This window comes from Mesocricetus auratus, unplaced genomic scaffold (assembly GCF_017639785.1).
Source record: "Mesocricetus auratus isolate SY011 unplaced genomic scaffold, BCM_Maur_2.0 Super-Scaffold_100019, whole genome shotgun sequence".
Lineage (NCBI taxonomy): Eukaryota > Metazoa > Chordata > Mammalia > Rodentia > Cricetidae > Mesocricetus > Mesocricetus auratus.
In genome coordinates this window covers 1,441,902-1,467,882 of record NW_024429200.1, presented here as the reverse complement: position 1 = coordinate 1,467,882, position 25,981 = coordinate 1,441,902, and the positions used below count along the sequence as shown (strand labels likewise).

Sequence of the window (25,981 nt, the reverse complement as noted above, 5' to 3'; positions counted from 1 at the left end):
TGATCTCCAGTTTGAACCCCAGTATCTGTGTCTGAGTCATTTCACGTTACAACCCTGGATCCTCTGGAAGAGCAGCCGGCATCCTCTAAGCGGCTAGACCATCTCTCCAGCCTTCAGCCTCTTATGAGACAGGGCCAGTGATGGCAACAGGGGCAACAGGGGTCACCCGCGGGCACCCCACGGGGCAGTCTGCTGCCGCAGGGAGGGCAGCAGCTCCCCCTGGCGAGGCTGTGGGCTAAGCGTCTGCTGCCAGTGACCGGCGGTGCTGGGCAGCCAAAGGCAGCCATGTTGTGTTGTGGGTGGAGCTAGGACGCGGTACGGCGCAGTGAGGGACGCACGCTGGGCGTGGGCGATGCGTGCTCCATCCCAGCTCCATGCAAAGGGAAAATGAGAGGCTGCGCAGAACTTGAGCAGAGATTAAATAAACAAACGGCTGGACATTTATTACAAAAGGCTGGGGTTTCCCCCTCCCATCCCATGTTTTGTGTTTTCCCTTTATGTCAGTGACTCAGCAGGAGGTGATCAGAGGTCTGCAAGATTAAATACAAGTTCCTCAACACATATTCTGGAGCATAAAGCAAGGAGTGGAAGAAAATTCCCTGACCCAATGTGAATTAGGTGTCCCTCAAAATTGCACATTTTCCTCCTAAGTTTGTTTACATAATTTAAAATGTATGCACAGAATGGCCTTGAAGCGTTGATGCGTATAGAACACAGTCTTGAAGACATACACTCTACCATCTTCTAAAAGGGGCAGGCCTCGGGCCCCAACAATCCACCAACATGATTCAATACATACACTTCACACCCCTGCAACAAAGAGCCTTTGCCTTCTTCTGAGGTAACTCCAGGAACCCGGCTGTGACAGAGATCGACAGCGATCGACTTTCCAAGAATATGGCTACATAGCACGGCTTCTTGGAAGGTCTTAAGTGTTCCAGACAGTAAATCTGAGATTGAAAGCTCCACACTGGAATGTTCGAGATGACTTACAGTTCATGAATGGAAGACTACTCCTAGGAGTCAGTCAAACGCGAGTGAAGTTGGAGAACGAGCTGACAACCACTCGAAAGAGGACGAAGACTTCCAGAAGCCAGGGTGACCCAGCCACAAGCCTGCCCAAGGTGGGGCCGTGGTTTCTTCTGGCCCGAGCTCTGCTCGGACGCCTTTATGGTGACCCACTCTGTGCAAACCTGCTTTCAGAGTGTCACACAGCAGTCTTCTCATCAATACAAACATGTATGACTCTGCCTCTTGCTCCCTTAGCCCTTAATTAAGGCTGAAGGACAAGAGTCCAGGACCAAAATGACACGTAAAGTTACAGGATAAGTTGACAAGCCCAACAAAGATGTCGGCAGGTTCCTTTTCCTTTCAGTACATTCACAAATATAATAATAATAATAATAATAAAATCATCAGTAACTGCTGTAGTGTACAAAAATAACTCGGCCCTTACTCGACAGAGTCTGGGACAGCTGGCAGTGTTTTGGATGCCTGACAAGGTGAGGTTCCACAGGTGCTCTGGCGACTCCACACGACTGCACTGAAGACGTACAGGCCCTCCTGAGTCCCTTCTCTCTCTCCTGTGGGCCATCATTCACTCAGTATGTGAGCTTGTCTCCTTTGCACAAGAGAGAACACTTCCCTCACTATTAATGGTGAGATAAACAGAATCGTACAACTTGTCTGTAAAGAGAAAAAAGTTTTGAAAAATGAAGCACCAGCTTACTTCTGTTAGAGCATCATGATTTGAACATCAGCAATGGATTTGAGCAAACACATTCTGACTTTCCAGAAAGAAAACGGTCTGTCTTCAGCGAATTAGAGAACAACTTTTGAAAGTCAGGGTGAGGATCACAAACATGTAATATCACATTAGCTGTCCAAAAACTACCTCGTTTGCCACTGCCGTGGCGAAGCAGGTTCCTAGAGCCCAGACAAAAGGTGGCTTTTTTTCCCTTTTTGGTTTTTTGAGGCTGGGTTCTCTATATAACAGCCTTGGCTATCCTAGAACTTGCTCTGTAGATCAGGCTAGTCTTGAAATCATAGATTCGCCTGCCTCTGCCCCCTGAGTGCTGAGATTAAAGGTGGGCACCACCACTCCCTGCAGAAGCTGGGGTTCTTACAGCACATCCGGGTTTTCACAGCAATAGCTCTGGTCGTCTCACATCAGCAGGCACTTCCTTCCACTTAGGGGGTCTTTGCAAGGTTTTTTCTTTTTTGGTTTTACGAGACAGGGTTTCTCTGTTTTGTTTTGGAGGCTGTCGGTCCAGCCCGGCCTCGAACTCACAGAGATCCGCCTGCCTCTGCCTCCCGAGTGCTGGGATTAAAGGCATGCGCCACCACCGCCCGGGCCTTTGCAAGGTTTTTATTCATTTTTAAATGTATTTACTTAGTGGGGGGAGGAGAGCATGCGTACCCACACATGTGCAGGTGCACATGTGCAGGTGCACATGTGCATGTATGTGTGTGCGGGCGCCACGGCACATGTGTGGAGGTCAGAGGACAGTGTGGAGGAGGTGGCCTTCGTCCCCCACCATGCGGTCGCCGTGCAGACACACAACTCTGGCATTTCTGCTGATGAGCTACCGGATGGCTTTCCTGTTTCCACCGCTCAGTAGGAGCTCTGGGGTCACAGACATGTACCACATCTGGCTTTTTAGAGATTCTGGGTACAAACTTGGGCCATCGGGCTGTGTAGCTTGGACTCTCACTGTGGTATTGCCTTTTTGTTTTGCAGTGCTGGGAACTGAACTCTGGGCCTTAAGCACAATGCATCCCTTGCCCACAAATGAATCCTGGAAGCAAACGCACTTTTTCTTTAAAGACAAGGTCTTTCAGGCTGGCCCTAAACTTACAATCCTCCTGCCTCTGCCTTCCAAGTGCTGGCATTACAGGTGTGCGTCACCAAATCTGAGTTACTAGAGGCTGGAGAAGAGAGCCCCAGGGACTTGCTCCTGTTCACCTATCCTGGTCATCCCCGGAACAGAGGACAGTTGCCTAGGATTGGTGATGGTGGCCAATTAGGATGCCTGGTTTCAAGGGTAAGTCATCTGCAGATGAGTTCGAGTTGACCTGTCTTGAGCACTGTGCCATCAGCAATATAACTGAGTATGTCACACACCTTTTCAACAGAAAGCCGCATTTTAAGAGCAGGGCCTTTCGGGCTTTTTCTCACAAAGCACAATGTCTCAGCCCAGACTCCGTAGCTGAACAACTGCCCCTGCGGACGTGTTAATTAGAGCCTCACTTCTTTGTAACACTGTTGCTTTGCTTCAGCATTCTCAAGGCCTGTTTGGCAGCCAGGCGGCCGCCCAGAGGAGCACACTGATTAATGGCTGGCGATGTATGAGTGAGCCTCTTGCTTCTCTGGAATTGTAAATGGCAACACTCATTAGTCTCAGGTCGCGACAGGCAAACTCGGGGCCCTTTAGCGCCTTGAGAAAAGACATGAGTCTTTTCAGCCTAATCAAACGTTACTTTTCACACTAAAGTCTTTAAAAGCAATCAGCAATTTTGTGGTTTCAAGCAGTGATGAAAGCAAATGTCCTAGGTGAAATAGGAAAAATGGTTGAAGGGAAAAGCACACGCTTACCATGAGAATGAAAAAGTAGAAAACCCACATCCATCCTAGGTTGTCCTGGATCAAAGACACCAGATACTAAAAGGGAAAAAAGGAAATTATGATATAATTCTTCATAAACTAACAATACGAGGGCTGGGACAAGGCTCGATTTGATAGTGTTTAGTTAACATTCACAAGGCCTTGGGTTTACCCCCCCCCCAAAAGAACACATAAACTGAACACAGTGGTGCCTGCCTGTGATCCAGCCCATGGAAGGTAGATCAAAAGTTCAAGGTCATCCTCTACCACACAGCCACTTTGAGACCAGCCTGGGCTACGTGAGACTCTGCCTCAAGGGAACTGGGGCCAGGGCTTGCGGAGACAGATACCCCAGTGATTAGAAGCACTAGCTGCCGTAATCACAACCACCTGTCACCCCAACTCAGGGGAACCAGCGCCCTCTTCTGGGCTCTGCAGGCACCAGACGTCACAGACACGCACACATCCATAAAGGAAAAGCAGTCATACACATAAAATAAATGAGACACAGCCATTTAAAAAGGAGATTAGGCCGGGCGGTGGTGGCGCACGCCTTTAATCCCAGCACTCGGGAGGCAGAGGCAGGCGGATCTCTGTGAGTTCGAGGCCAGGCTGGACCAACAGCCTTGAAAACAATACAGGGAAACCCTGTCTCGAAAAAACCACAAAAAAAAAATAAAAAAATAAAAATAATAAGGAGATTAGACAAGACTACTCTGGAAAATCAGGAGCTGGGTTTCAACAACACCTTGTCGTTTACCAAGCTCTTCCGCACACAAGTTCCCATTTCAAGACAGGGTCTCACGGTGCCCAGGCTGGCCTGGAACTCTCGCTGCCAGTCTGAATGCTGGTGACATGCTTGGTCCACCACCCTGGTTCCATCTGTATCTTGTTGCTGGCTCACTCTGTACAAAGCTGCTGTCCGCCTAGAGGTCTGCTCTTTGGAGGAGAACGGTACCCTCTGTCTCCTGGTCCCTCCTCATCTCCCAGTGGAAGGGCCTAGAGCTGACGCTTTCAGAACAAGCTGTCTCCCTTTTTCCCTTGTGAAGTGCTTCTGAGACACAGTCTTACTATGGAGGCCTGAGCGGCTGGGAGTTGACTCAATGCGGGCAGCCTCAGATGCCCTGCTCCCTTCCCAAGCTCGCCATCTGCTTACAGGGTTACAATGTTACCAGCATTCCAACTAAGTCTTTCCCCTGACTTTCTTTTCTTGTTTCTTTGTTTTGGTTCTTCCAGAAAGGGTTTCTCCGTGTAGCACTGGCTGTCCTCACTTTGTAGTACAGGATGGCCTGGACTCAACAGAGATCCGCCTGCCTCTGCCTCCTGAGAGCTGGGATTCAAGGCGTGCCACCACACCTGGCTTCTCTTTACTTTCAATTACTGAAAAGAAGCTAAGAGGACTTACTGCAGCTCCCCCACACCCACCCCCCTTTATTACAGGAATATTTAACACAAAATTTACCACTGTGTGTGTGTGTGTGTGCGTGTGTACACGTATGTGCAGGGCTGAGCTTGTGCCCAAGGGCATCAGGTGTCCTCCACCACACTGCCTATGGGTTTCCCTGGACATAGGGATCATGCTTTCTCAGCTAGACTGGAAGCCACCGAGTCCCAGCAATCCTCCTGCCGAAGGCTCCCTCAAAGTTGGGGTTACAGGTAAGCCTGCGGTTCCCAACTTGTTACCTAAAGGCTGGGATCCTAATGATGCTCTGGCTGCACAGCGGGTGTTCTTCACCCCTGGGGCATCTCTCCACAATTGTAACCATTTCTAAATACACGGGTCGGCAGCATCAACGACAGCCACAATGACGTACAACCACGACACTTGGTTGTGCACTTCTCAAATCTTTTTATCTATAGTGAAAGTGCTGTAAATCATAGCAGCCACAACCCCAGCCAAGTTCTGGTTTCTTGTTGTTTTCTTCTCCCCAAAGTCAGGGTCTCGTTCTGTAGCCTGGGCTGGTCTTGAACTCACACAGTCTAGGACATCCTTGAATTTGTGACAATCCTCTCGTTCCAGTCTTCCAAGTGCTGAGATTATATGCATGTACCACCAAACCTGACTTAGTAACTTCTAATTTACTTTCTGAAGCTGTGAATTTGCCTACTGTACATACTTCACGTAAATGTTTTTCCCCTATCTGGCTTATTAGTCATTCATTTGGGAAGTTTTCAAGCTTCAACCATACAGTAAACATGCATCAGAATTTCATTCTTTTTCATGGGTGAACAGAATTCCACTGAATGTATATAGCACATTTTTTAATTCAGTCATCTGCTGGATGCCTGTTTCCATCTTCTATCTGCTATGACTAACACTGTAATGAGCACAAGCATACAAATATTAATCCTTTTTTTCAGCTGGGGAGAAGGAAAAATAATGTAGTAGCACCATGCTACATCACATAATAATTGCACATTTAATTTGGGGAGGGTGAGAATACCCCCATTTCCACAAAAGCTCCACCATTTTGTCTATGTTTACACCAGCAATGTAAGGCTCTGGTTTTGCCTGGACACACAGATGTGAACCACATGAATGCCTGGTCCCATGGAAGCCAGAGCAGGGCACAGATCTTCTGGCATTAGAGTCACAGCCAGTTGCAACCATCACATGGGTGCTGGGAACTGAGCCTGGGGTCTTCGGAGAGCAGCCAGCGCTCTCACCCACGGGGCCATCTCTCCAGCCCATTTCCTGCTTTTAAATGTTAGCCATCCTCACCGGGAACGAAGTCAGACCTCAGTGTGGCTCTGATCTGTATTCCCTACTAAGACTCTTCCCGTGGATCAAATTAGCCTCTCTTTTTTTTTTTTTTTTTTTTTTTTTTCTGGCTTTTTGAGACAGGTTTCTCTGTGGCTTTGGAGGCTGTCCTGAAACTAGCTCTGTAGACCAGGCTGGCCTCGAACTCACAGAGATCTGCCTGCTTCTGCCTCCCGAGTGCTGGGATTAAAGGTGTGCACCACCAACGCCCAGTAAATTAGCCATTTTATGTCAAAATTTGTTTATGTTTTCTTCTAAGAATTTCTCAATTTTAGCTCTTACTTAAAGTTAGATCCTTAATCCATTCTGAGTTTGTTGTTGCAGAGTATAAAGTAAGGATCCAACTACATTCTTTTCACATAGATATCTGGTTTTTCCCACACCACTGCCTAAGAGACTACTTTCCCTTGCTAAATGTCTTGATACTAGTGTTACAAATCACCTGGCCGCACAGAGGAGGTAACCCGTACTGACCACATTATTACTGACATATGCGCTGGGAAAACTAAGGCGGAGCACCTGATGATGCCGTCTAAGTCCAATTATAAACAGAGAAAGCGCAAGTCCAGCTGAGGGCGACGGGACACCTGTAGTGGCGCACTCATGAGGATGAGGAGGAAGGCTGAGTTCAAGGCCAGCCTGGAGAGCAGCGCAAGCTCACCTACCCACAGAAGCACAGTCTCATCCCACCAGAGCCTCAGGGGCATGGCAGCCTCCGATAACTCTAACTCTAACTTAAAGAAAGAGGAGGGTTTATCTTTCCTTCAACTCATAAAAAACACAACATTTTCCTCACTCATTGCCTGTAACTGTGTGCTCAAACACACACCGCTGTACACACGGAGACCAAAGGACACACTGCGGAGGTCGGCTCTCATTCTACCCCATGGTTGTGAGGGTGGTCAGGTGGGCAGGGACTGATGGCAAGTGTCTTTTCCCGCTGAACCATCTCACCTGTCCTATAGCTCTACATAAAAAAAAAAAAGCATCAATGTGCAACTTGTATAACATAAAAACCCACTGTTGGAAGGGCAAAGCACAATGGTTTTTAGTGTACTGAGTTCATGCAGCCAATCATTAATGCCATTTTGCAATGTTATGACCAACTCTAAAAGATGTCCACCATTCCCTAGTCACTCCACCCGGCACAAACACCGGCCCCGTCTTTCATTTGTAAATTTACCAGTTTTAGACATTTTCTCTGAGTGAACACACACTGTGTTTCCTATGACTAGCATCTTCTACCTGGCACATTTGTGAGGCGCGTTGATGCTGCGGCATCTCTCCCGCCTTCGCTACTTCCTAACGGTGGATAACACCCCGCTGTACGGCTATGCCTGCCTCATTCTGCTAGGCATGCATCTGCCGCTGGACATGTGGACTGTTCTATATTTAGCAGCTAATATATGTTTAAGTTTCAATGTGGACATTTGTTCTTTGTCCTTATTTCTCCTTAGTAAACAATGCAGCTGAATCTAACTCCCAAATGTGTGTGCTAGCGAAATGGCCAGTAGCTGAGGACACTTGCTACCAAGCTTGACAACCTGGGCTTGATCTCCAGAACCCGATACTAGAATCAAATAGCTGACTGCCACAAACTGTCCTCTGACCTCCACACGTGTGACATAGCACAGGTGTGCCCACACACATACACACAAAATAGACAACATATTAGGCTTTGGGAATACAAAGGCAGATGAAGCAGTTGGTTTCATTTTAGGTTTTTAGCTCCTGATATGCCGTGGATGGCCTGGTTGTCACTCTACGGCCCAGGCTGACCTGAGACTCAAGCGCACTCCTGCAGGGTTACAAGTGTGCACCATCATGCTCAGTTTGGAACAATACGGCTTTGAAGGAAAGCAGACTCTGGTACCGAGGACAGAGACCCAGACTGGCAAGTTGACCGTCGTGTGTAATAGGTGTTCTGGAGGCATGTACCAACTGCCGTAGCAATCAGGAGGGAAAAAACAACAAATTCTTGAAAAGTCTGGGGAAGGCAGAGGCAACACCATCCCTGGAGCAGCCCAGGGAATGGCTAAGGACAAGGCCAACAGAGTTTTAGTCTTCAGAGTTTGAGGCAAAGGCAAATAAAAAATCCCTAAGAGGCCAGGCATGGTGTCGCACACCTTTAATACCAACCAGCACCGGGGAGGCAGAGGCAGGCAGATCTCTGAGTTGGAGACCAGCCTGGTCTACAAATATCTGAGTTCCAGGAGAGTCAGGACCATCTGAAAAAATAAAACAAACAAAAACCCCCAAAGGAGGAATGGGCACAGCTAAGAATGATTCATTCCTGACCCACTTGCCTGACTGTGGGAATCAGTCTGATGGTGACCCACGTTTACCATTAGAATCGGAACACAGACGTGTGAGACACATAGGAATAAAACTCCAGTAGTCAGGCGAGGGAACACAGGTCTTTACCCCAGTCCTTGGGAGGTGTGCCGGGAACTAAAGGTCATGCTATTCTACATAGCAAGCTCAAGGTCAGCCTGGGCTATGTGAGAAACTGTCCGCAAAAAGGAAAAAGAAAACTCCAAGTAAAATGTCTGCAATATCAATTACAATTACCCGCTGGCTCACTTAGACAGCCCTGGTGAGGACAGATTGAAAATACTCAGTCTGCTGGGCTGGAAAGATGTCTCAGAAGGCCTGACTTCAAGCTCCAGGACCCACACAGTAGAAAGAAAGAGCAGACTCTGGCGGGTTGTTCTGGCTTCCACATATGCACCACACAGCATGCACGCCCCCCCCCAAATACACACACACACACACACACACACACACACACACAAGCGTAGAAAATAAAATGCTTATTCACCATCCCCACAGACAAGAAGCCTTCTGAATGGGTGACAGAAGCTGTTTGATTCCTACCCCAGAGCATGCAGAAGTAATTCTCCTACCCTTGTTATTTTTTTTTTTATGAGTTTGTCCCCTAATCATATAGTCAAACACAGCCTTCCTAATGCTCGACCCACCCAAGTCAACCAACACACTGGAGAGGGACAGGACAGCCCTGTTTCAAAGGTTCAGGGATGCTACCTGCCATTTATTGTAGTGATTTGGAACCAGCATGTCTCCTGTGTACCAGGAGCAGCCATGACGCTGCCCTCACGGAGCCTGCATTACTGGAGCAGGCAGACGCTGGTGAACACCCACTGCATGGCTGGGTAACACCAGGACAGACCACAGCTCCCCACCGTTCCCTCAGTGACCCCCAGCATCAGCTGTCCGTGGTTCACCCCACTAACCAGGCAAACGTCAAGCCGTTCTGACTACCACACTAGGACAGTCTTAGCCTGGAGACTCTCCAGCATCCACGCAGGAATTTACAGATCAACAGGCTCCATCTCAGCATGCTCGCACACCCCCAGTGACGTGCATCCCGGATGACTCCACTACAGGGTACCCGAGTCACCCTCTAGGACCAGTCATTGATGTCTGGGCACAGAGGACACAGACTACACTCAGAGGTGACGGCATACTCTATGGCCCTGTGAGATGCCTCCCATGTTAGGTCCCACCTCTCAGAGGCTGAAAACCTAGGGCTTTCTGTACGGCGGTTCACGACCCAAGAGCGCCACCTACCGTGGGAGGCGGCATGCACAAGCTTCTCTCACCTGGCCCACGGCAGCACCAATACTCCCAGTTCCATCAACGATTCCTGTGACAGTCGCCAGAGCCTCGCTGCTCCCTTGGATCAGCTCCTGGCGACCTAAGTCTGCAGAAATAGCCGAGCTAATCATGTTGGACGGTCCGCCAATAAAAAACCCTGAAGCCATAAAGAGAACAGGGTCGTGTTAAAAATATAATCCAAAACTCTAGCCAGATAAGACAAAACACCATCCCTATGTCTTTTTGGGGGGGGGGTTTACGAGACAGGGTTTCTCTGTATTGTTTTGGAGGCTGTCGGTCCAGCCTGGTCTCGAACTCACAGAGATCCGCCTGCCTCTGCCTCCCGAGTGCTGGGATTAAAGGCGTGCGCCACCACCGCCGGCTACCATCCCTATGTCTTAATCAACATGTTGAAGAGAAACAAAAAATAAAGGAAGTGCTCCCAGATAGTATTTCAAACTGACTGCTATCTACTTTTCTAAAGCGTGTGTGTGTGTGTGTGTGTGTGTGTGTGTGTGTGTGTGTGTGTGTGTGTGTGTGTGTGTAGGTATGTATGTATGTGTGTATGTATGTATGTATATAAGGGTTAGAACAAGGCAGCGGGACACAGCCTTCCTAACGCTCGATCCACCCAAGTCAAGCAGCACTGGAGGGGGAAAAAACAGCCCTGTTTCAAAGACACAGGGACGCTATCTGCCACTGCTCTCATAAGGCCGACCCACAGATGGGTATGGCTTGGCTGTCGTAAACTGGGTCATGTCAGTGGAATCAGAGTCGCACATCTTGCTGAATTAAAAAATAACTTTAACATTTTTATAACGTGTTCCTTAATTGTACCCAACTATTTTAACCAGTGCTCAGGAAAACACTGACCCCGTCTGGCACAAGAGAAAAAGCTAGCTGTCCTGGACTCCCATAAGTGGGTGGATGGGATTCCAATGTGACACCTAAGTCACTTTCTGAAGTTAAATTCAGGACTGGGGCAGCAATCGAAATGTTTAGGACATCTCTCCACAGGGAAAGCTTTTGCCAGAGGGTTGAAGCAGTCAGGCCCAAGCAGAGTGGAGAAGCCAGTAAAGGAGGCAGTATTTTCCTGTCACTTGAGTTCTACAGGTGAAGGTTTTAGTTTCAGTCCATCTGTGGGAGACAGTGTCAACAGGACCATACCTGTAACGGTCATCAGAAGCGCATTGATGGACTTATTGTTCGGAGAGTCTATGGGAGAAGAGACACACACAGTCAACAGTGCACCGCGGCCGCATCTCCGATACCTCACAATCCCTCCAGAGACAACAAAGACAGATGACTCTCACCGCCCCTTCCAGCTTTTGTCCTGTCTGCCTCTGGCTGCTGCTCAAGGTAATGAGATGTCTAAAAGCTAGAGAAAGGCTATATCGTCTTACACACACACACACACACACACACACACACACACTCCCTCTCGCTGCACACACCAACGCCTACTAATTACCATCTTCCCGCTTTGGAAACCTTGCCCTCTTTTATGGTTTTATTGGCTCTAATGCTGCCCCTCTGGAGCCGCCCCTCAAACAAAGCAGTACACTCCCAAGCAAGCTTTTAAGCAGACCCACAAAGCAGGAGAGACGCCCGTTTCCTCCCCACACAAACAAAACCATGTGATGACAGGTCCCAGGCACTCAGAGCTAACCATGGCTTCTCTCCATGACTGACCACTGAGTCAAGGCGACCGCAAAGGAATACTCACGGCTATACCCAACAAGGGACCCCACCGCCAGCAGCAGACTGAGGGCCAGCACGGGCGCTCTCTTCTGCAGCACATCCGAGACGAAGCCCTGCAGAGTCCCACCTTCGGGCACAGAGAGCACACATCAGGGGAACGCAGCTATCTGAGACAAGCTCCTCAGGGGCCACAGACACAGCTGGCCCTCCCAAGTCTCCTGTCCCCACACTGAACACCACAAATCAGGCGTCAAAGTAAGAAAAGAGAAAACCATCAAAACCCTCGTAACCCGTATTTACTATTTTCCCTACCCAACAGAGTGAAGTGACCCCCTGGATTTTTCTTCACTTTAATTTAAAGCATGGTGAAGTAACTAGGGGAACCTGCACCCCAGCACTCCGGAGGCGGGAGCAGGAACATCATAGACTGGCAAGCAGCTCAGGCTTGGGAGCTTGTGAGGCCCGGCCTCATCAACACCGCGCTTAAGGAAGACGCCTCACGAGCTATCAACAGAGCCCCTGAGCTGCCTCTCCAAACCTCCTCCTTTCCTTCTGCACCGGGTACCTTTAATTCTAGAGGACACAGAATACAGACAAGTCTCGGGGTGTCTACATCACCTCTGGCTCCGGATCTAAGACTACCAATCGCTGAGTTCATATAATACCAGTGAGCCACCTACTGCGCCACCCGTCCATGTGCTCAGGGTAGCCTGTTCTTACTCTGAGTACAAACATCACAGACACAGAGTTGATAAGGTCTGGCCACAGCACGCATCTGTTGGTCTTATCTAAAAGTTTATAATTTCTTTGTTTCCATTTCTGGCTATACCACAAAGCCACCGGTAAAACAGAACTAGGGACATTATATATATCATGGACAAAGTCCAGGGTTCAGTCCCCAGTCTGGAAAATAAATCTGCTGTATACAGCAAGGCAGTTGCAAACAGACACACACACAAGAAAGAAAGGGAAATGCTGCCCTTCCACCCAGTGGAATCTGACAATCCACCCCATAGGGTGCTGCGTTTGCTTCCTTGACCGGAGACAGTGGGACAGAGGGAGGAAGCCAAAATGAGCACATTCCCACTCCATCTTGAATCTCTCACAAAATCAGCTTCAAAGCCAAGCCACCCCTGAAAGCATACAAAGGGGCTGCATTTAAAGAGATTCCCGAGTGTTCCCAAGACAAAAGGACTGATCCATCAACCAAAGACTAAGAAAAGACAGCCTACGAGTGAGTCACAGCCGTCTCGGGCTGGCTTCCTCTCTATGGACTTTTTGTTCTCACACCCGTTTGCGAGTTTGCTGGTAGGGTGGGTTGGGGAAGACGGCCGCGGAGCGAGCAGTAAAACTCCAAGTGAAGCGAGATTTCCTAGCTATGTGGAAGGTATGCGCACGCGCGTACCTACGATGCCTCCGACATCGTACCAAATGGACAGCTTGTCAGCCTCGGCTTCCTTCCACCCGAAGTTGTTACTCAGATAAAAGGGCAGCCAGAAGAAGAAGGAGTAATTCACCAGCTTCAAGCAGGCGTAGGCCAGAGAGTACTGCAAGAAAAACACAGCTATCAGTAAGCAGCAAATGGCCCGGCACGACCCCGAGAGCCGGGAGCCCTCTTCTCTTTAGTTCCTTGGTTTCTAGAAAGACCTTAAAACGAAAAGCCATGTACAGTTTTCTCCTTGACTATCCCCAGCTTCTCTTCCGGCCATTTCTCTGGTAAAAGGAAGCCAATGTTTGGAACCCAGAAGGCGGTGGCTGCTGTACGCACGTTTCTTTCTTCAGACAAAAGGTCCACGGTGTGCGCGCTGCCAACCCACACCAGCCAGGGGCGAATCAGCCTGGGCAGCATCTCAGCTCACGCTGCAGGCAGCAGACTTCTTGGTTCTCTTCCTACCAAGTTAATGCAGTAAACTATGGAGAGTAACGTGACCTGTGACCCACCCGCAGACAGAAAGATAGCTGCCTGAGGACCACTTTCATATCACAGCCTCCGGAAAGCCCTGCATCCCACAAAGGACAGCATCTTTGGTGGGCCAAAACATGAAGGATGTGGTCATGACTGGCCCTCTTGCTCTCTTTGGAAAGAGCGGCCTTAAGTGGGTGATGGCTGAGACTCCTGTACCCAGCACATTATTAGCAGGAGACCCTGACTGTTAGCATCAAAGGGAAGGCGGAGGCAGAGGATGACTTCAAAGGGTGTCTGGCTGGTACGCTCCTGCCCCTGAGCGCCAGCTATTCCCCAGGTGCCACTTGTTTTAAAAGAGCTTCCCTGGCAGGGCAGCAGCTACCCCGTAGAGAACCAAATCTCAACCAGCAGAGCTCCCTGTCCATAGTCTGCTACAAAGACAAAAGCATGGGGTTAACTACACTTCCTTTCCACCCTGCACGCCCGCCTGCCCGCCCGTGCTGGGGAACAATGGCTTAGGAAGCACAAAGGGACGAGCAAACGAGTTTCCTGTTTGATCACAACAAACTGAAGTTCTGTTTCAACCAAAGCAACTACCAGCAAAATATTTTAACAGCCGAAAGGCAGATTTTCGTAAGAATAGGGCTACAAGAACCAGAGTTTTCCAACACCAGTCACTGTCTTTGGAGTCAAGCATTACAGGGTGTCACACTTATGTCTGACTGACACTTGGCTACCTGTGGGAAGGATTAGTTTTTCTAGCAAAGAGGCAGAGGAGAACTGCGAGGGACGGACCAGGATGGCCTACGGGCTGACTGAAATGGGGCTGGGAGAAAATGCATAAGCATCGTGAAAACAAGGCTGCGAAAACAGGTGCTTTGTCGTCAACTACACAAAGAGCAGTGCTCTAGACCCAGGCAAGCTGGGTGGCGCCTCCATCCCACAGGAGGCGACTCACCCACGCCTCACAGAAAGCCAGTGGGAAACACTACAGGCCTCTTAACTTCTACTCCAGGGGTAGGGCGCCCAAAGCATCGAGACAGACAGACGATAGCAGAAGGGGCTGCACTCAGACGGAGGCTTTCCTGAGAGCAACGGTTGTGGAAACACTGGGATGTGTTACCAAGAAAGACCGGTATCCTGTCCTGGACAGGGCACTCCCTACTCTCTCAAATGACCAGAAGCCACGAATAAGGCACATAATGAACCGTTCGAAACCCTTCTTGGCCCACGAAAATTCAACAGACTCAAAATACGAATTTAAAAAGTTGTTCTTTTTGTCTTTGTAGTTGCATGCTAGATCAGGGTCAGCAGGTTCGAGGGTCACATCTGGCCATGCACATCTGCAGCTTCTATGTGCTACAGATCAAAGCTGCAAGTATTTAGTCTCTGGCCTTTCACGGCCATCAGGGAAGCTGAGGGATGCTATACAAGCATCTCAAGTATATTAGAAAAATGAAAGCAGCCGGACGTTGGTGGCGCATGCCTTTAATCCCAGCACTCGGAGGCAGAGGCAGGCAGATCTCTGTAAGTTCGAGACCAGCCTGGACTACTAAGCGAGTTCCAGGACAGCCTCCAAAGCCACAGAGAAACCCTGTCTCGAAAAACCAAAAAAAAAAAAAAAAAAGAAAGAAAGAAAGAAAAGAAAAATAAAAGCAGCGTGGCCCTTGGCCAGCTGTGGAAGGAGACATGCCAGTCCTTACCGGTATGACTCCAGGAAGGCAGCAAGCCTGATGAAAGCTTATTGCCTTTGCTTGGATGACAGCCCCGTCCTCTTGGATTGAATAGTTAGGCTCGTATTCATCTTCATTTTCAGCACCGTTGATGAGGGGCCTGTGTGAATCTTCTTCCGCGTTCTCTTCTGCCTCAATACTCGGGAGGCCTAGGACAGCAGTAACAGTGAGCATTGACTGAGCACTGGCCTGTGGACCTGGTCCTGTATTAGGCTTTGTATACATCACTACTTACAGGGCTGATGCTGCTTTAATTCTCTTGTAAAAGACCCAGCTAAGGTCCAGAGACCAAGGAAACTAAAGCCAATTAAGGCTCAAGCTCAAAGCTCAGAAGAGCTACACACCCCTCTGCTCCACTTATACACGCTCCATAATTAACCGTAAGAAAACATCACACTGAATCATTTTTCTATAAGAACCCAGTCTCAAGATGTTACATTCTTAGGCAATGTCTCAGTTGCACAAATCGTCTAGGAATGTTCAGTTCTTCCTGCACTCAGATGCGAGCCTCGCTCCCCTCAAACCCCTATAGTGGAAACAGACTTGGCTGGAACTGGACCCGATACACAGGGCACAACTGTGCCTTTAACGCCATGAGAAGAGTGTGAAGCTTTCCTCCGAGAACCCCATTTCCTGTCCTTGGACTTCCCTTGGCTCCCAACAGTAAGGTATTTTGAACAGAAGAGATGACTTCTCACCAATTTCTTCTGGTGACACTAGCAGTCCAAAGAAGATGACAATCCCGCCAGCACACTGCACAGACGCGGTCACCAGGAAGGCATACTGGAGGAGAGGAGAGATGGCTGAGGCGGCCCTTACACAGAGGCGGCCACCGCAGCTATGCTCATCACAGAGCCACAGGGGGGGTTGGGACAGCAAAGGCAGCGGGAGAGGGACCACCTCAGTAGCCAGGCCTTCCAGGCAAGGCACTGTGCCAAGTGTCCTTACATCTGACTCCCCATTGCACTTTCCTAAGGACATGGCGAGGCTCACAGAGGATCATCAGGGTCCCCTGGATACTAAATGACATGATCAGGATTGAAAAACCAGGATTAGCCCCCAGATCTCATTCTTTTCATCATCCAAAATCCTACAAAGACATAGTATGTGACCTTGAAGCTATTCTATCCAGTTGAGGGGATTAAACAATACCCAACACAATATGAGAAGGTGGCATGCAGCTCCATCAACAAGAAGACCAAGCCCTAGTAGAAACATACGGGGTTCGAAAGGAGAACAGCTAAAAGGAGGCTGACACAGCAGACCACGTTTAAGGGGGGGGGGGGGGGGGGGTCGGGTCATCGTCCTGGGCTGGCAGCCTAGGGATGAGACGGCGTCCACTGCAGGCTGTAGGGGAGGGCTTCTGCCCAGGACCACAGGGATGAACACCACCACAGGAGGTGAGTGTCAGGACGCAAGACACGGTGGCCGGGCTGCACAGCTGCCTTATTGAGAGAATTTTTAAACAAGTGAACAACAAAATTAAAGTGGTACTTCCAGAAGCCACATCCAAGAGAAGCAGCCCATGGGTGAGTGAAATTCACGCCGGAACCAATTAGTATAATCCAGATGTGACAGATACAAAAAAGTCTAGGGGGAAAAGGTGACTGCGAGTGACGATGGGCTTCTACCTGGACCGAAAAACCTACTCCCTGAAAGAGCACCTTACTGTTAATTACTGAGGTTTCTGACTGGACAATCTATTCAAGAAAATAAGCATTAAGAGGTGGAGTAGATTCTTTCTGCCCAATCCCTTTCCAACCCATCCAACATAAAAACACTGCTGTATAGTGATGGGAGATGTCATTCTGTAAGTCTGTCTCTTATTGGTTGTCGAATAAAGCACTGTTGGCCAATAGGAAAGCAAGATAGGTGGGACTAGGAGTCAAGGAGGATTCTGGGAAAGAGAGGCAGAGGGAGATACCACGTAGGCACCAGAGGAGTAAGAGATCCAGACCCTTTTCTCCAGTAAGAGAAATACTTAGATTAACAATTATGGGTTAAATACTTAAGTCAGAGATAGCCAGTAAGAAACCAAGCAAATGGCCAACAGCTTTATAATTAATATAGCCTCCTGTGTGTTATTTGGGGTTTCAGACAGCAGGGCAGGGCCCAGGCAACTGGCAAAGGGAAACTATACTCTACAGTATAGTTTTTGCTCTCCAGGGACCAATAGGAAACATACAAGCTAATACAATCATCTTCAGTTCTCCAAACGGCATCTCAGGGCACACTGCTTGGCCGAACTGCTGCCTGTGAGATCCTCCCAGTGACCTGATCTCTTTCGGTTCAGAGCTTCTGACCACAAGCCACAGCTACACAGCATCCTCCAACAGGTGCATCGGAATGTGCACGCCTCCCTACGGGCTGACATTTAACAGCAGTCTTTGGCTACCACAGACCGTGCTGAGACAAGTGTAGACCGCATTTGACTGCGCATGTGTGAGCACACTCACCGGTGCCGCGGCTTCCTTGAAGTGGACGGCTTGGGCACAGTAGCTGTAGTCTGACAGACATTGCCAACAACTGCCAGACCATTGCACCACAGCCTCAAGACCAAAACAGGCTACCAAGCTGTGTCTCACAAAGCGAGTGGACACACAAAATAGTCTTGCCGTTGCTCCCTTATTCACCTACTGATTTTTCTGTAACAATAATTTACTGGTTAGAATGCCCCAAATGCACCCTCCGTGACTTTCAGGTAGTCTGTAGACTTCTTTTTCTTCATTCCCACACAGAAACACTGGAAGCAGAACAAAGAGTGCTCCGCTCTCCACACACCCGGCGCTGTAGCACAGCCAGTACGCCGCCCAGCTTCTTGCGCTGTTGGCTCTGGGGACCGTCTTTTAGGAGAGTTTCACTTCTAGTGTCACCCCAGCTCCTTAGGGATATTTGGGGTGGATGCCTAGGGCTTCTTGGCCATTCGACTCTTCAGGAATTCAAAGCAGTTAAAACACTCCCAACAACTGGCAACATCTTACGGTGGTAACTCCAAAGGGCCAGGGGTCAGAAGGAAAGTGATGCATCTTGACTCCTCTTCCTACAGGAACAGGCTTACTTTGATTTCAGCCAGCTGGGGATCCACAACTCCACCCCATTCTGACGGCCACATGTGCAGCCAGCTGAACATGCCCCTCCCCAGAGGCTTCCTGTGCACCCTGAAGACGGAAGGTTCCTCCAGAGGCTCCTCCACACCCACGAAGCACCACCGAGCGGCAGTGTTCATGACACAGCCCAGGGCCCCTGCAAACCGAGTTAGCTTCCTTCTATCGCTAACACCACACACGGCGGCCCCTATTTGTCAGACATGGTGGCGTGTGCCTGTAATCACAGCACTTGGGCAGAGGAAGGAAGAGGATGAGGAGTTCAAGGCCACCCTGTGTTAAAGGGCAAGTGCACACACACACACACACACACACACACACACACTATCAAAGAAACACCTACCTCATAGCCATACTGCAGAACAGATGACGCCAGGAACGCTCCCAAAATGTTGCCCACTGAAGCACAGGCACTCCAGAGACCAAAGACAACTCCCCGGCTAAGGAGAACAATGGGAAAACCAAAGGCAATGTGTCAGGGATCCTACGTGCAGGTCAAAATGAAAACTAGCTGAACGGTAAAGGTGTGCATTTCAGAGAATCAACATTCTACTTAAAATTTTGAAAAATATACCAGAATGATAAAACCAGATTTTGGGGGGGGGGTTGGTTTTTTGAGACAGGGTTTCTCTGTGTAGCCGTGGCTGTCCTAGAACTTGCTTTGTAGACCAGGCTGATCATGAACTCACAGAGATCCCGTCTCTGCTCCAGAGCGCTGGGATTAAAGGTGTGTGCCACCACTTCCCAGCCAGATTCTTCTAAGACTAAATGATACTAAGTTTTCATTTAGAGGTTAGACGTTGAACTCAGAAGCAGAGGACTTGCATAGCAACACTGATGACTTGAATTCTTTGTAGAAAAAGAACTGAGGACCAGAAGCCGGGTATGCTGGCTTGTGCACTACTAATCCCTGCACTTGGAAAGCTCAAGGCACCCAAGCTACACGGCAAAACCCTGTCTCCAGGGAGAAAACAAGAGCAACAGCAGCAAACAACAAACAAGGCAGAAAAAGATGAAACGCTCCAAACTATAAAATTACTAAACCCCATCCAGGAGATCGTGGAGGGGGCAGGTAAGCAAGCCAGGACCTCGGTGCATGACTGAGAAGGATCTGGGCTATGAAAACGGAGATTTCCTTCGGCACTCACAGTCTCAGTGGACTTCATGGATCACTGCTAAAGGCTCCCAAGAAGTCAGAGTCTAAAGCAATAGTGACTGGCTTCTCTCCCCACAGCTGCTTCTTTAACGTCAGTCTGCCAGGTACTGGAGACGCCGGAGCAAGAGGATTACAAGTTCAAACCCTGCCTGGGCTTCCTCCCCTCTGCATGGACTTTAGTTGGCTGTGTATCCTAGAGATGGAAGGCCCCCTCCGAGGCTCCTCCACACCCACGATGGACCAGAGGCAGCTGGGCACATACCTACTCTCGCTCAGTACTCATAATTTCATTCTTTCCCCTTCTTGCATTACATTCTTGAAAGACTCCAATGCTGGGCTACAACTTGAGTGTTAGTGTTCAACACACAGCCCAGGGCCCCTGCGAACCAAGTTAGCCTCCTTCAATCAATAGCATCACTGTGGTCCTGAAGGTACAAAGCCTTGCTGCCAGGCATGGTGGCGGTGGCACACGCCTATAGTCACAGTACTCGGGAAGAAGAGGCAGGTAGATCTCTGGGAGTTCCAGGCCAGCCAGGGCTATAAAGAAACCACAGATTTTAAACTGGGTGTGGTAGAACACGCTTGAGAGGCAGAGCAGATGGACCTCTGAGTTTGAAGCCGGCCTGGTCTATACTAGTCAGGTCAATATAGTAGGACTCTATCTTAGAAAAGAAAGAGAAAAAAAAGGGGCTGGGAAAAACACTCTGTGGTGGAGTACTTGCCTAGTATGCATGAAGTCCTGTGCAATCTCCAAATTCCAATAATTTCATCTATTCTTAAAAACAAGCAAACAGCCGGGCGTTGGTGGCGCACGCCTTTAATTCCAGCACTTGGGAGGCAGAGGCAGGAGGATCTCTGTGAGTCTGAGGGTCAGCCTAGTCTACAAAGTGATTTCCAGGATAGTCAGAACTGCTACACAGAGAAACCTTGTCTCAAAAAACAAACAGAACCCGAAATATAAAAAGGAAGCACTTTTACGGGCTGGAGAGATGGCTCAGAGGTTAAAAGCACTGGCTGTTCTTCTGGAGGTTCAATTCCCAGCAACCACATGGTGGTTTACAACCACCTGTAACAAGATGTGGTACCCTCTTCTGGCGTATACTTAATAATAATAAATAAAATCTAAAAAAAAAAAAGGAAGCACTTTTACAATGAAATCTTGCTGACCTAAGGTCAGCATGAAACAGAAGCCACTAGCTACTTGAAATATAATGAGCGCTTCTGAATGGTACTATCCTCACAGGATGGTCTACAGGAAACTCTCACAGCACTGCACATTGTTAATGACCGAGGGAGCGCCCGTTCTGAACGGGAAGACGGCAGAGCAGCCGGAGCGTGCACTGAAGACCACAGTGGAAGAAGGGGCCTCCGTACTTGATCTCCTATGAGTGAGGACAAACACACGAAGAGCCCAGACAGGCGGGAAGCGTGCCCCCACACCTACACACTGGCCCCGGGAAAATGACTGCACTCCCGTCCACATACTTCGGAAGCAATGCCAAACCACAAAGCAAGTCTGACTCACTTGACTTGTCTCCCATCCTATGCACTGAGCACGCCTTCTTCGGGATTCACCAGCAGGCACCCTCCTTCCTCCTGCAGCCCACACCACACATGCCAAGCCCGACACACTCTAACATGAAGGCTGAGGGGTAGGGGAGCTGTAAGCCCCAAGTGGTGCCAGCACCTGAATTAGAGTCGTGTGTGTGAGTGTGTGTGTGAGTGTGTGAGTGTGTGTGGTGAGTGTGAGTGTGAGTGTGAATGTGGTGTGTGAGTGTGAGTGTGTGCGTGTGTGTGAGTGTGTATGTGGTGTGTGTGAGTATGTGTGAGTGTGAGCGTGTGTTAGAGTGTGTGTTAGAGCGTGTGTGCGTGCGTGTGAGTGTGTGAGTGTGTGTGTGTGTGAGCGTGTGAGTGTGTGAGAGTGAGTGTGAGTGTGAGTGTGTGAGAGTGAGTGTGTGTGAGTATGTGAGTGTGTGAGTGTGTGTGAGAGTGAGTGTGTGTGAGTGTGAGTGTGTGAGACCTTAGGCAGGTCACAGGGTAACTTTTTCTTCTGTGCTAGCAGTGTCTTCTACATGCTACACAAGGGCTCTAGCACTGGGTTTTGTGCTCAACTTCCATGGATAACTTTTGGGCAAAGTTTACTTATTGTTAATGCCGTGATATGGAAACCACGGAGTCTCCAAATATGGCAAAGGAAGCTGAGCTCAAAGGAACACGCATGAAGGTGGCATTAAGTGGGACAATGAGTTTCTGAAGGAGAGCGGCTTAAGAATGAACTGGGAACTACAGCCATGGGAACGGGCCTCACTGGGAAGCTATTGCTGAGGCCCACAACACATGGACCCTCTACCCCAGAACTGCCACGTCCACAGCAGAGAAGATGAGGCGTCTTCTAAAGCACCAAGAGAAGATGAGGCGTCCTCTAAAGCACCAAGAGAAGATGAGGCGTCTTCTAAAGCACCAAGGAACAGAGCGTGGCCAGAGTCAGTGATCCAACATTAATGCAGTCAGGGGAAGGAAGCGACATACCCAGCTTTGCCAAACCAGTTGCCCATGACAGCAACGACGCAGGGCCAGCCAGTGGACTGCAGCAGGCCGTTCACAACCCACAGTCCACAGTAGAGCCACTTGTTGTAGAAGTGCAGCCATTCCGTGAGCGTGCCAAAGACAAACACCTTCGAGAAGGGAAGAAAAGGGACATGTGGCATCAAACGGACACTTTCAAACACCCACCTGCTTTTCAGGGTGCACAAAAAATATTCTTGTGGGACGGGGAGATGGGTCGATGGGTGGGTACGCTTGCTATGGAGACATGAAAGACCCACGCTCAGATCCCTAGCACCCACGTACAAACTTGACTGTGGCCCTACTACGTACCCTTATAATCACAGCGCTATGTGGGATGCAAACAGAAAGATTGCTGGGGCTCGCTAGATGCCAGCCAAGCTCCAGGTTCAGTCAGAGACCCTGCCTCAAGAAAATAAGATGGAGAGTGAGAGAGCAAAACCCACAAAGTCCTCCACTTGCTTCTGTATGTGCACACCTGTGCACGTGCACGCACGCGCGCACCCCCCCCCCACTCCCTTCAACTGGCATCTTCCGCTCTAGAAGCAGAGGCCTCGGTTTCCATCTTTTTCCCCACCTGCTCCCTCAGCCCTCTGGGAATGGCGATCTCCAGAGGCTGAAGCACGACACGAAACCACGCGTGCATGCTGGGTCAGGACGACCAGGTGCTGAGTGTCTGGACTGTCCCGTGTAAGCCAGCTGCCGCTGCGGCAGCTACTAAGTTCCCTCGCTTAAGTGACCCTGTCTGTCATCGCTGCATTATTCAACAGCGTCTCTCGTGCGCCTGTGTTTTCCATGCGTTCTCTCAAAGGGACATTTTATTTGCAGCCGAAGTCTATTTTGAGAGGACTTGGCATGGGTAAGTAGAATACTGTCAGATCTCGGTTGTAAATTCTACAATAAGCAGAACTACAGGACAGAAAAATGGTCGACGGTTGCCAGGAGAGGTAGTCACCCAACCAGGCCTGTTTGTGGAAACAAGACTACAAACCTAAAGGGTTACATATACATCTGCATGGTTTTAAATGTTAAAAAAGTATGGACAAAGTGTAGCTCATTGGCTTATAAATAAAGGGCTCTGATTTCTCAAACTTTAAGGGAAAAAAAGCTTTTTTCCCTGTATGCAAATGCCAGACATTGAAAAACTAAAATAACCCAGAATCTAACTGAATTCTAGGAGTTGGCTCAATCAATAAGAACCCTTGGTGACTGGCAGTAAGCACTAACCGTGACTCTCTGATGTGGAGCACAACTCCTCACATTCCAAATGGCCCTCGCACGCACAGACAGACAGACAGACAGACAGACAGACGCACGCGCACGACCCCCACTGCCACCGTGGGAGAAGGGGTCTGCACATCCCCTGTGCAAATGAGGAAGAGGAAGCCCTGGAGGACTCGAGCCAGATGACAAGGGAGAGAGGAGCTGGGCTGAGGCTGGTCCAGGCAGGGTCTGCGGGCTTACTGTGGAGAGAAGACTGAAGCCTAAGCACACGGGAAGATGAAAAAGCCTGAGTCGAAGCCCAGGGGAGGCCATGAGCGGTTCCTGCCAGAGCAGGGCCTCAGACAGGCAGTGGTGTCACCTGGCCTGACAGGAGGGCCACCTGAGGCAACAATGAGGAAAGCACTGGGTAGAAAAGCCTGGCAGGCTAGGGAGTCAGAGCGCGGTGAGTTTGTCTACAGCAAGGCAGGCAGCCTCACACCAGGCTTATTCAGACTGCAAATCCGAGGTATGACAAGATTCGTGCCGGGCAGTGGTGGCGCACGCCTTTAATCCCAGCACGCAGGAGGCAGAGGCAGGCGGAGCTCTGTGAGTTCGAGGCCGGCCTGGTCTACAGAGCGAGTTCCAGGACTATTACACAGAGAAACCCTGTCTCAGACAAACAAACGATCTGCCTAAGTGGAAGACACACAGGATGACAACACAAAGACTAGCATCGTTTCTCCACTCTAGGTGGAGATGAAAGGGTTAACTCTAGAACAGCTGACAAAACGGTGGCAACTTTAATTTAGATTGTGCTCACTGTCCATGCGTATGCGAGTGTGAGGAGGTACACACAAGCACAGGGCACTCGTGGAGTCAGAGGACAACTTCTAGGTGTGTCTCTCCATCCACTGCGGGACAGGGGATGGAACTCAGCTCGGCACGTCTGCCCAGCAAGCCCTTTTAACCTGGAAGCCTCCTGGGCAGCTCATTAATAACCACTATAACCATAAAAACCTTTCAGCTTACCACAAACGCAGAGGAGCACATGCCAAATGACAGAACCCATCGCAAGTTCAGCCGATCCCCAATGATGCCGCTGATGAAGAGGCCCTAAAAAGAGAACGTTTCATTTGATGGCTCTACACAGTAACCGTCTAAACTGGAAGCACACGTTACAAATGAGGCAAACTGAAGACAGGTGACTGGAAAATAAAAAAATCAAACCTTATTCACACCTCCACTTTAGCTGTCTAAGAATGTATTGCAGCAAGCATTACACTGCAAACATTCTGCAGAAAAAGACAAAACAAGCCCCAGGGACGGTCCATTGTCTAGACAAGCTGGATTAAGCAGTGGTCCTGAGCCTTCCTGCAGCTTCTCTCAACCATTTGTGCTTGGGTTAGGAAGAGTTCCCGTAAGTGCGCTGTCTGGCTGGGACCTTGTAGGGCACAGGACAGAGGTTTCGCTGTACCCCAGCCGCCTCGCCTCTTAGGCTTCAGGGCATCACAGAGCAAGGAGGATGGGAAGGCTGGAAGGGCAATGACCACTGAGAAGCACCTTCTACCCTCCTCCTGGTTTCTGGCAGTACTAAATACTGACATCAGTCTAGACCTTAAGAGCAACACACCTTAAGTTTCTGCCACAGGTGTCTAAAAATGACTAACTGTCTTGACTTCAAACTTAAATTGACAGGAGACTATTTCCAATAACTCACTGCCTTAACAATACAGAACCCTAGCTGGACAGTGATGGGGCATGCCTTTAATCCCTGCACTCGGGAGGCAGAGGCAGGCAGATCTCTGTGAGTTCGAGACCAGCCTGGTCTACAAGAGCTAGTTCCAGGACAGCCTCCAAAGCCACAGGGAAACCCTGTCTCAAAAAAAATAAATAGATAAAATAAAAATAAATAAATAAATAACAATACAGAACCCTTAGATGACAAACATCACAAGTGTTTGTCCCTCCACACAAGCATTAGACTCAGTGGTCTACAAATGTCACAAGAGGCCTTGTGCAATTTGTGAGGAAGAGGACAAGGAAAAAGTCTCAATTCTCTTTCAGACAAGGGACTCAACTGGTTCTGTATTGCTCCAGAATGTACAACGCCTGGAAGCCACAGAAGCAAAGGCAGACAGACAGACAGAAGGCCCGGTGGTTAGGAGCACCGGCTGCCCTCCCAGGGCCCGCCACACAGGACTCACACGGTGGACCAACACTGTCAGTTTGTCTGGTTTCAGAGATCTGATGACCTATTTCATTCACCTCTACAGACACCAAGTATACTTGTGAGGTACAGACATACATGCAGGCAAAATGCCCATAAACATGAATAAAAAAATCCACCAGGCGTGGTACAGAACGCCTTTAATCCAGGACTTGAGAGGCAGAGGCAAGAGGATCTCTGTGAGTTTGAGCCCAGCCTGGTCTACATAACCAGCTCTAGGACAACCAGAGCTACACAGAGAACCTGCCTGGAAAAGACAAAAACAAAAAAATACTCATTTTTTAAAAAATATTTGATAAGGGAGAGGGGAGGTCAATTGGGGAAAGCATGTGTCTAGGCACAAGCTCTGGGTTTGATTCCCAGCACCACATTAAAAAAAAAGAAGAAATTTTTGGCCAGGCAG

At 49.3% G+C, this 25,981-nt stretch overlaps 1 protein-coding gene across 4 annotated transcripts in view; it reads right to left on the bottom strand.

Annotated features, from left to right (window-relative positions):
• Positions 1-1,118: 1,118 nt before the first annotated feature.
• The window catches only part of Slc37a3 (solute carrier family 37 member 3), a 42,986-nt gene continuing 18,123 nt past the window's right edge, over positions 1,119-25,981 (bottom strand). For all 4 annotated transcript variants that reach the window (XM_040728542.1, XM_040728544.1, XM_040728543.1 and 1 more), the window contains exons 5-15: positions 24,381-24,464; positions 22,113-22,258; positions 18,771-18,867; positions 16,022-16,106; positions 15,294-15,472; positions 13,090-13,231; positions 11,710-11,811; positions 11,151-11,198; positions 9,989-10,140; positions 3,596-3,661; positions 1,119-1,686 (exon numbers count right to left, since the gene is read on the bottom strand). In XM_040728542.1, the coding sequence (XP_040584476.1) occupies positions 1,594-1,686; positions 3,596-3,661; positions 9,989-10,140; positions 11,151-11,198; positions 11,710-11,811; positions 13,090-13,231; positions 15,294-15,472; positions 16,022-16,106; positions 18,771-18,867; positions 22,113-22,258; positions 24,381-24,464 (1,194 nt within the window). In that variant the 3' untranslated portion in view covers positions 1,119-1,593. The remainder of the gene's footprint in view (positions 1,687-3,595; positions 3,662-9,988; positions 10,141-11,150; positions 11,199-11,709; positions 11,812-13,089; positions 13,232-15,293; positions 15,473-16,021; positions 16,107-18,770; positions 18,868-22,112; positions 22,259-24,380; positions 24,465-25,981) is intronic.